The sequence below is a fragment of the Austrofundulus limnaeus genome, unplaced genomic scaffold (assembly GCF_001266775.1).
Source record: "Austrofundulus limnaeus strain Quisiro unplaced genomic scaffold, Austrofundulus_limnaeus-1.0 Scaffold454, whole genome shotgun sequence".
Taxonomy (NCBI): Eukaryota; Metazoa; Chordata; class Actinopteri; order Cyprinodontiformes; family Rivulidae; genus Austrofundulus; species Austrofundulus limnaeus.
In genome coordinates this window covers 267,187-278,001 of record NW_013952856.1, presented here as the reverse complement: position 1 = coordinate 278,001, position 10,815 = coordinate 267,187, and the positions used below count along the sequence as shown (strand labels likewise).

The 10,815-nt window shown below is 38.0% G+C and overlaps 1 protein-coding gene across 1 annotated transcript in view; it reads left to right on the top strand.

The window, feature by feature from the left end:
* Window positions 1–105: 105 nt before the first annotated feature.
* alkbh3 (alkB homolog 3, alpha-ketoglutarate dependent dioxygenase) overlaps window positions 106–10,815 on the top strand; it is an 11,887-nt gene continuing 1,177 nt past the window's right edge. The window contains exons 1-9 of the mRNA XM_014025076.1: window positions 106–211; window positions 811–905; window positions 2,916–3,022; window positions 3,135–3,169; window positions 3,311–3,358; window positions 3,894–3,997; window positions 6,564–6,652; window positions 7,484–7,693; window positions 9,115–9,213. Of these exons, the coding sequence (XP_013880530.1) occupies window positions 111–211; window positions 811–905; window positions 2,916–3,022; window positions 3,135–3,169; window positions 3,311–3,358; window positions 3,894–3,997; window positions 6,564–6,652; window positions 7,484–7,693; window positions 9,115–9,213 (888 nt within the window). The 5' untranslated portion in view covers window positions 106–110. The remainder of the gene's footprint in view (window positions 212–810; window positions 906–2,915; window positions 3,023–3,134; window positions 3,170–3,310; window positions 3,359–3,893; window positions 3,998–6,563; window positions 6,653–7,483; window positions 7,694–9,114; window positions 9,214–10,815) is intronic.

Here is a 10,815-nt window from a genome sequence, read left to right as displayed (position 1 = left end):
TGTCAGTACTGTACACAAATATAAGTATTAACAAAGTAAAACAAATAAAAAATAAATAAATAAAAATAAAAAACGGAACTATTGTTCTGAATCTGCACTTCCGGTAGAGCATGTTTTTGTGTGACACGCCGCAGTCATGGCTGTCAAATACCGGGCTGTTTAGGTTTCGGTACAATTATCTCTTTTTTCACCACTTTTTGCTTCAAGCTACGTAAGTTTTTGTAAAGTTTGTTTCTATTTTTATCTGTTGTCAAATATATTTTGTTTGTATGAAGGTTGAATAATCATTTAGCCTTTTACAGCTTCGCTTTACTAAACTTTGGAAGATTTTTAGTCAAGATAGCCACAATTAAAACTTTTTACCTACATGTTTGGAAAAATATCCGGTTACAGAGCTTGTATATAAATTGTTAATCTCACAACACGTTTTATTTCTCACGCTATTGAAGTTAAGAGACGAACTGAATTCAATTGTTGCTTAATAAAAAATAAATCAAAAACCCACAACTTGATTAACAACTGGAGTAAAACACAATTTTTTTATGATTGAAATGAATCATTAAAGTGGAATATTCACGTTATTTAAACACAACATGCAGCATTATTTGTACAAAAATCATAATCTGGTACAGCAAGGGTTCAAGCTGTGGAGTTGCTTTAAATATGATTGTTTTTGTTATAAAAGGGAAATCCTCAGAAGAAGCCATTAGTTGCTAATTTAGTTTTTAGATTGTGGGAGGCACTGAAAAGCAGGCTGTATTTTTTTTCCATGATTAGTTTGTCAGTATTTGTTTCTGCTTCATGTTTCAGAGCCAGCAGGTCTGATGTGATGTCAGATAAACGTCAGCGTGCGAGAGTGCAGGGGTCCTGGGCCAAACAACCATCGAAGCACTCAGTTCAAACAGGTGAGTAAAGAGCTCCTTGTTCTGGTAAAACCTGCAACCTTATTTAAATAGCTCATTTTAATCTGTTCATTGCTTGGAAGCACATACTAAAATGTTGTTTTTCCTCGTTTAACTTATAGAAATAGCCTTTATTGTCTCACCGAGGGGAAATTCAGGATTATTATATTGTATTATATATTATTGAGATGAAGATTTTATTAAAGGGATAGTTTGCATGTTTTGAAGTGGGGATTATAGAAAGTTATGAACAATAAAGGTCTTACCAATGTGAGTGTTACCCCAAGCTATTCAGAATGCAACGCCACTGTTAGGTTGTGTGACTACCAGGAGTCCATTCCCTGGTCATAAGCTAATAGCTTATCCAAGTGGGCCAAGACTTGAGAGGATTGTTGCCTCTTGCTGTCTTTTAAAAGAAAATAATGCAGTTGTTTATAAAATGGGTTAATTTAAACTGTGTACTTTATGGGAGTGTGATGTTTCTGTGTTTTGTTTTATGGATTGTTTTATGAACTTGTTTTTTTTTTTTCTTTACTTGCTCAGGACCATAAATGAAATCTTTTTTGGGTTTATTATTGTGTTTATATTGCTGAATTATTGATCAATGTGCATTGTTATTTTAAAATTAAATAATGCTAATAAATCAATTAAATAAATAAATTAATTAAATCATATATATATATATATATATATATATATATATATATATATATATAATTTTAAATTAAATAATTAAATAAATCCATCCATCCATTTTCTGTACACGCTTCTTCCTTTTCAGGGTTGCGTGGGTCACTGGTGCCCATATCCAGCAGTCACAGTGCGAGGGGCGGGGTACACCCAGGACAGGTCGCAAGTCCATCACAGGGCCACACATAGAGACAAACGAGACAAACAAGCATTCACTCTCTCACTCACACCTAGGGACAATTTAGAGTTATCAATTAACCTAACAGTCATGTTTTTGGTCTGTGGGAGGAAGCCGGAGTACCCGGAGAGAACCCACGCATGCACGGAGAGAACATGCAAACTCTACCCAGAAAGGTCCCTGGATCGGGATTTGAACCGGTGACCTTCTTGCTGAGAGGCATCAGCTCTACCAACTGAGCCACCGTGCCGCCACGGATAATTAAATAAATCAATTAAATTAATTTAAATATTAAACAAACTCCAGCTAGCTGCTTCTTTCACTATTTGCATCTGAAAACAACCCCAGAATTCAGAGTAAATTAAGAAATGATTGTTAATATAAATGTTTTTAGGTGCAGTTAGCTGTAGTACTTCTATTTCATCCTGAGACACTTCCAACAGAAATATCATCATATTTCTGACAGAATAACTATGTAATATACAAACTGATGATTGCTGGAAGTTGTTTTAAGATGGTATAAATCCACTTTGGTTGGCCCTGATCAGACTAGTCATTAAATCAATCAGTCTGGTCAGGAAAAACAAGTAGATTTTTCCAGGCTGAGGTTGTTCAATATGCTACATTTCCACTAGGGTTGGCATAATCGTTTTGTGTGCAATTAATCGTCATAAAAACATTAATCGACTACTTTTTGGCACTTGACAATTAATATGAGTAATGCCACCAGGTGGACTGACTGGGGATTACTCCGGTCAGTCCGCTCGCTGCTCCTCTCCGCTTCAAATATGACGAACATTAAAAATGAAGTTCTGTAATTTATTTATCTAGCAACACAATTTAAAATATGATGTATAGCCTGAAATCTGTAATTTTCACACAATTTAGGACAATTTTTACAAAGATCAAATCTTTCCCACTAAATTGGTCATGTGACTACAAAATAAGGGTGTCCAAGGACTCCAGGGGATTAATCGTCAAATTAATCGTTATCGGCTAAATACCACAATTAATCGTGATTAATTTTTTTGCCAATATTGCCCAACCCTAATTTCCACAGAACTCGGCTGCCATAGAGCTGAGCTAATTTAAGTCCTACAATTCAGGCTGACGTGAAAAAAAAAATTCTTTGTTTTCTCAAACAGGAGGAGCCCCGAACAATCAGCCCAAGGACATTAACACAGCCTCAGGTTCCTGGAGTTTTAACAACCAGAAGACCTCCACAAGTTTTGAGTTTCACCAGCCCACAAAGGTAAACTGTGTGACCGTTTTATTGAAAGTATTTTTGTCTTTTACAGAATGACAAAAATAAATCAGACGATGCTGTTAACTCTGTTTCATCATTTATATTTTCTTCATGGCAGCCAGTTCGAGATGTTCCACCTGAAAGGATCATAGAGTAAGTTACTTACAGTAAACAATGGCACAGGACAGCTCCAGAAATGATAGTTTTTTTTATTTATTGCGCCACTTTTTTTCTGTTTTCTGTTTGTTTTGCCAAACTAAAGTTAACAAATGTCCATGATTTTACTCTTATAAGGCAGGCAGGGGATTATGACATCAGTCATGAGCCGTCTGGGATATCTCGGTGAGTACAGTTTAGTTAGGAGGAAACAATATTATATAATATATGTTTTTATAATCAAGCGTGAATGACGTGATGTCTGATGAAATAAAAAGAGGAGAATGAACAGTGATGACTTAACGTAATACAAAACTGTTTGATTGAGCAAACTTGTAGTTGAGTTTTGAATCCAGTAGGTGGCAGTAATCACACAAGGAACAATCTAAATAGCTGCCCTGGCATCTAACTTGTGTGTGGTGTCTATAAAACATAACATGTGACAAGAATAATTCTGTTAATCAGCTAGAAATGAGTATTATGAGTATTGACGCTCAAACATGGATATATTTCAACCCTCGAGGTTAATTCAGTCAGATGGAAATTCCCACCCCTGATTAAGATGGTGGTAGTACAATGTTTTCCTAACAGCCCTGATTGTTATAAAACTACATTTCATTTTTAACAGTAATATTTTTGCACATTGAATTTGTTTTAATGATTGATCATGTAATGAAAAGAAAAATGAAGTTTGTTTGTTTGTTTTTGTTTTTCCATCCAGACTGCGTCTGCGACCTGGGTTTCTTTGCTCAGAGGAGGCCGACTGGATGTTCAGTAAACTGCTGGCAGAGCTGCCCTGGTCCCAGAAGACTAACTACAGACAGGGTGGGGACCAGAACTGTGACTAAAAATACTGTGTAGAAAAAAGAGAAACAGGAGCTTTTTGGTTTATAAACTGAAGAGTCATTTAATTCCCACGTCAGCTTGTTTACTGTTTCATTCATCTGCAGTGGCAAACTGTTTATTTATGTAATTAAATAGATAGTTCACACTTTAAGGTGGGGTTTTGTGGAAAAGTTATGAACAAATAATATCTTACCTGTTGTAGATAGCTTGTTAAACAACCTCAGTTTAGAAAAATCGAGTTAAAGTCTGACAGTTACTCCATGTAGCTATAGAACCAAAGTGGATTTCTGCCTCCCCTAAAACAACTATAATCACCAAAGTTTCATAGAGGTTCATTTACACCTGCTTTAATGTTGGATTACATGAATATTTACATCTGTCCATGGTTATTTATAAGTGCACAGAGCAGCAGCAGAAGCTAGCAGTAGCACTTCCAGTAGAGTCTGGAGCTCTTCCAACAGAAATATATTGTCTCTGCTGGAATAACCACATAATGTGAAAGATTTGTGTTGAAGTGATCTCATGAACCACTATGAACATTTTGAAGGTTGAAGTCGCGTGTCAGCAAAATGAGAATAAAACAAAACAAAATAAAACCTCAAGGAGAACTGAAGAGGAACCTAACACGGTATGAAGCACGCACAATGCCAGACTGGGAGGCTAAAAACAGTGGGACTAATGAGAGGCGTGGAGAAACCAGAACAAAATGACAACAGAGAACAGGTGTGAGTGGATATGCCAGAACCAGAGGGGTGAAGTCTCATGGAGGATAGCAGGAAATACAGAGAAGCAATGGAACAAACTGGACACAAAGAAAATACAGAAACTAAACATCAAAAGAATTAAACATGAAAACTGAACACTGAAAAACATGGATCATCAAAATAAAGTGCATTACAGGAATCCAGCCGAGAGGTGATGAAGGCATGGATTACTGTTTCAAAGTGCTGGTGAGGAAGAAATGGCTTCACCTTTGCAAGCTGCCTGAGGTGAAAAAAGCTTGACTTGGAAAAAAAAACAGACGTTTTTTGTAAAATAATTTTGCCGAAACAAAGATGTGAGTTTGTCCAAATGACTCCATAACGAACCGGTCGAGGCGTGGGTTAACAGTGACCACCACTGGTGCTGTTGACAAACGGGGTACAGGCGTGTGTGTACACCAAGTGGAAGGACCGCAAGGCTTGCAGCACCGGCACATGGTTTTGGTTATCCTACCATGGTGTTGATAGGAAGAGGAATGGAGAAGGGGTGATGTCAGATGTTGTTAGTGGTTCTGCTCCACAGGTTGGATGTGGGGTAGAGGAGAAAAAGAAGTTCTGGCAGGCTCTAGATCAGAGGGGCCCAAAGTGGGGCCCGCGGGCCACAGTTGGCCCTCCAAGCCATTTGACTGTGTGTATGAGAGGTTACCTGTGGGAGACTGGGCACTTTTAGGTTGTGGCAGGGAGCGCGTCACCAGACAGCATCATATGTTGTGCATAGTGAATGTTGTGAAGGAGAGGAAGAAAATAAATGCAGAGAAGAACTCCAAATGATGAGGAAGAAGATATGCTGTGAGGGCAGAGAGACTGAGGATGATGACTCTCTGTGGCGACCCCTGAAGAGGGAAGAGCTGAAAGAAAAACATTTAGCAGACAGTTGATTGCAGTTAAAGTAGCGATGAAGCCACACTTTCTCTCAGTTGGCTCTTGTCCGTCTCGTGTGCTGCTCTGAGACAGCTCTGCAGCAGACGGCATGATGCAGACAGTGGGGTGTTTCTAAACTCTGCTTATAGAGACAGGTTGTGTAATCCTGTTTCCAGCCGTCTGTCAACAAGGTCATGACACGTTTTAGAAAAAAAGCTGATACAGAAGTGGATACAGAGTTGAGCTGTAATTGTCTTGTTTCATTTATCATGCCGTATTTAAACACGCTTTTATTACAGTGAGTTAGTTTTTCCAACCTTCTGCTCTTTAGACTCAGCCGTGGAAGGTTTTGTAAACCTTTTCTCCCCGATGACATCTTTTTATGGAAAGAGTGAAGCTTTTTGAGATATAATGACTGCACATGTTTATAAATACTTCCTCCTGTGGTCCTGAATAATTCAACTCTCTTTATAATTGATGGCCGGTCATGCAGTTTGTTTGGGTTTCACTGTGTTCCAAAATCCAAGGGTCCACTAAAATTCACTAATGGCAGCGAATTGGTTCTTAGAAGAGAGGATGTTGTTGCCAGAAGACATTGAGTACACCCAGACCCACAGAGGAGCACAGAACTGAGAAATTAGATTTAACTGTTTATTTTACCTTCAGTAGGAATAAACTCTGTCCTTTTTCTGCTCCATCTGTTGTGAGTGGTTAATAAGTGTTAGCTTTTATTTTGGCAGACAATAAACTACAAACTAAACTGTAACTAAAAAGTAAAATTTTAGTCTTTGTACTTAAATTGTGATGTCAGTGATTCGAAATAACTTTATCTTAACCTTAGAAAAGTCCTGACAAAAGTAAGAAGCTCTTTCTGATTGTTTTGTTTTCTGTTTATTGTTTTGACTTTTTGTGTGTTGGTGAAGGTGAAGCATACGAAGAGCCCAGGCTGACCTGCTGGTACGGAGAGCTGCCGTATACGTACGCTCGCTCCACCATGACAGCCAACACACAGGTAACGTACATGTATGCAGATGATATTTTGGTATTATAGCCTTTCCAAAGTGGTAGCAATCAGTGTTATCAGCTCCTGAAGTTAACCCTGATATATTCTGATTTTTAAGACTGGTGTATATTTGGTTTAGGCTCATGGTACAGACATTAGTCAAAGGTTCATAATAATGTTTGGTGTCATTTTAAAGTGGACCTTCTTGACCTTCATTTAATAAGTATTTGGGTCTCTCTGACCAACACAGAGAACACTAGAACTCTAAATCACGAATAATGCCACTTTTCCCCTGAACTATACATACACTATGTTGCCAAAAGTATTTGCTCACCCATCCAAATGACTGCACCAGTGCACAAAGCAAGGTCCATAAAGACATAAAGACATGGATGACAGAGTCTGGTGTGGATGAACTTGACTGGCCTGCAGAGTCCTGACATCAACCTGACAGAACACCTTTGGGATGAATTAGAGCAGAGACTGAGAGCCAGGCCTTCTGTCCGACATCAGTATGTGACCTCACAAATGCTTCTGGAAGAACGGTCAAAAATCCCCATAAACACTCCTAAACCTTGTGTACAGCCTTTCAGAAGAGCTGAAGCTGTTCTAGCTGTAAAGAGTAGACCAACGTCATGTTGAACCCTATGGATTAGGAATGGGATGTCACTTGAGCTCTTATGTGAGTCAAGGCAAGTGAGCCAATACTTTTGGCAACATAGTGTTCTTTCTTTTAGCCCTGTGGCATCCGGTCGGTGTCACAAGAGTCGACAACTGCAACTTATTTTATGATATTTGTTGATTTTTTTTAAAAGTTTCATAATATTTTGTTTCCAATAGTGGCATCCTCTGCTGGTAACCCTTCGTGAGGCCGTGGAGCGGGCGAGTGGGTGCTCCTTCAACTCCCTGTTGTGTAACCTGTATCGAGACGGACATGACAGCATCGGCTGGCACAGCGATGACGAGGCTTCTCTGGGGCCCAAACCTACCATTGCTTCTCTCAGTCTGGGAGACACCAGAGTGTTCAGCCTCCGTAAGCAGCCTCCAACGGTAAGAAGATAAGACTCAGTGCCAGTTATATTCTGCAGATAGTAAAAACCTTTCGATACTACCTCTTTGCTTTGATCTCTTCCTTTATTATAGTGGGTTTTTAATGGTTTTAATTGTCCTTTTTAAATTCTTCAAACTCTTTCTGTCCCTGTTTAGTTTTTGTTTTGTTGTAATATTATTAATAGTTGTCTTAAAGACAGATTTATTTGTTCTAATTTCACCACACCCCATTTAAAAACGTTAGATTGTTTTGTAGCATTTTCTCCATATTCAAGTGAGGCCTAAATTTAATCTATAGGGGTGCAATGGTACAGAAAATTCATGATTCGGTTCGGTTCAATACTTTAAGGGCTCGACACACGGGGAGTGACAAACTACAGCGATTAACAGCTGTCATCGCAGCCAGGGTGAAACGGCAGCATTGCGAGTCGCGCTCTCAGGCCGCTTGTCTTCACAGAATTTGATTGGTTTTTCTACTGCCTCTAGTAAAGGTTATTGGTGGTTCACAAAAAAGGGGGGTGTGCATTACGGACGTGTAAACTAAACAAATCTTGCGATGCTAATGATACTGAAAAACAAACACACACCAAGATACAATTTTAGGTGGACAAACTTACCAGATAACTTCACCCTGGCACCAACAAATTCCCACAAAGCTGACTTTTTTAGTAATCACTTGGTGAAATGTTAGCTAACTGCAGTGTGTAGCATACTCTCCTCTCATTGGTCAGTCAATGAAACCCTTGCTGATTGGTTGTACGCTAAGCGACAGCAACAAAAGTTGAACATTTTTCAACTTTCATATGTCGCATTGCAAGCTCACGTGTACGTGTACGAGTGCAAAATTTCACAAGCACTATTGTCGCCGGTCGTTTAGCTGGAGGAGGGCGAGCGATTGTCGCCTCATCGCACAAGCTCCATAGGAAATGAATGGAGAGCGAGCGACGTCGCCTCCCCTGTGTCGAGCCCTTTATTCTCATGGTTCGATATTTTTTCGATACAAAAAAGAAAAATTCCCATGCTCTTTTTAACTTGTAATTTATTTAAATTAAGTACGAACATTTGTTTAACCTCAAAAGTACAATTTTTAAATTAAATGTTGCTGAAACAGCAAGTTTTTCAGTGGATCTGATCTCGACAATGCTGCCTAGGTGGAGTGGTCGAATACAGATCCACTGATCCTTTAATACAGAGCATCTTCAGAAGACAAGCTGATAAAATTAATTTTAAAAAATCTGTATTGTTTGATACAAGTGTGTACTGAACCTAAAGCACTGTATTGAACGGTTCAATACGGGTACATGTATTGTTGCACCTCCAGTAATTTACTATAAAACTCGTCCCTGTTTACTGTAGTTTTAGTCATTTTGTTTGTTGCTCCTTTAAACTGTAGTTTCTGACCCTCTTTGTGAGCATGCTAGGAGGACAGTGATGAGTACACCTACACAGAGAGAATACGGGTCCCTCTGAGTCACGGGACTCTTCTGCTGATGGAAGGAGCCACTCAGGATGATTGGCAGGTGTGTGACAATAATCTAACATATAAAACACCACAAATGCAAAAATTAAACTATACCAAGTATAAATCAACACCAGGTTGTTCTAACTGTAAAAACATTAAAGTGTGTCATTTAGTCATTTTTCTTTTGTCCTTTTTTTTACTTCAAGTAAACTCATTAATTTATTTTAGTGTTTTTGCACTGCAGTAAACTTTAACTTTTGGAGTTAACCTAAGCTATTTCGTTCACCCAATGTGGATGCAAATACCTTTTAAATTAAAGCTGAAAGGCTGCAATTAAAGCCCATCTTGTTGGTTTTTATTTCAAATCCACTATTGGGGTGTTTACAGCCAAAAAAGGAGAATTGTGTTGACGTCCCAATATACAGTATATGGACCCGACTGAACATTTTACCAGAGCTTTCCTTCACCCCGAAGTCCACCATTTTCATTTAGTAAAAAACACATGAAGTGCAAGAGTGACACATTAAAGGGCAGTGGGACAAAGCAAGTGGAAAATAAAGTTGCCTGGAAAAAAAGGGTTTGAGCATTAAAGAAAAACGGAATAAGGTCACAGGTGTTTTATGGTGACACCCCCCTGAGTATCACAATAAAGGATCGGCTGCTTCTTTAAGACCTGTCCCGAGAAAGAACATCACATGAGACATTAATCCTCTCATCGTTACTGAAGTCAAAGTCTAACAGAATCATCTGGGTAAGGGAGAAAGGTTTGGAAATGGATATTAGAACTAAAAGATGGTGATCTAATGGGTTTAGTTAAATTTATACAGTTTTACATATCAAGACATACAAAATGAAATTATTCATGTCTAAAAAGTACAAAAACACACAACAGATTCCACCGCGTCGTGGTTTATTAAACATAAACCAAACCTAAATGTCCTTTAACTCTTCCCAGATTGATGAGCAGCAACAGTTGCTTTTCTAAGGTAATTTCTGCTGTTTTCCTTCGTGTCATTGTGTCAACACATCAGCAGCAAACTGAAAAAACTCCTGCTTTTATAGTGGTGATCACAAACAACTGATCAGCTAAAAATTGAACCTCTTAAAACACATAGAAGCATAAAATGGACTTTTCTATTTTAAGATCATTTTTATTTAATACAAAATATACATAAAATACTAGACTTTTCGTCGTATTTCATTTGAAAACTGAAACTTTTTTCTGCTTTTTCTCATTTTTTGTGTAAGGCGCTAAACAGCATATGTTTCATTTATTTCTTAGCATCAGATTAAGGAGATTAAAAATCTGTTTCTGAGGGCAGAAGATTCACAAATAAACCCAAAACTGTAACACATATGCAAACATCCAGACATACAGTAAATGAACTCATCTGAGGAAGAAATTGTGTGCTATTTGATAACATAAAAGCTTTTACTTTGAAAATCTAAAATTGACTTTTACTTTATAAAAACAGTGTATTTAACACATTATTGTTCTTGTGTATAGATCTTGTGCAGTATAAAATAAAAATGTGCTTGTGGCTGCCAGAATTCTGACTAGTTTGGGTCACGTTACTTATTTAATTATACAGTATTTGTGGTCACACATTTCTTTATTTCAAAGTAAAAGTCTTCTTTTCTTTCATACGCTATATTAAAA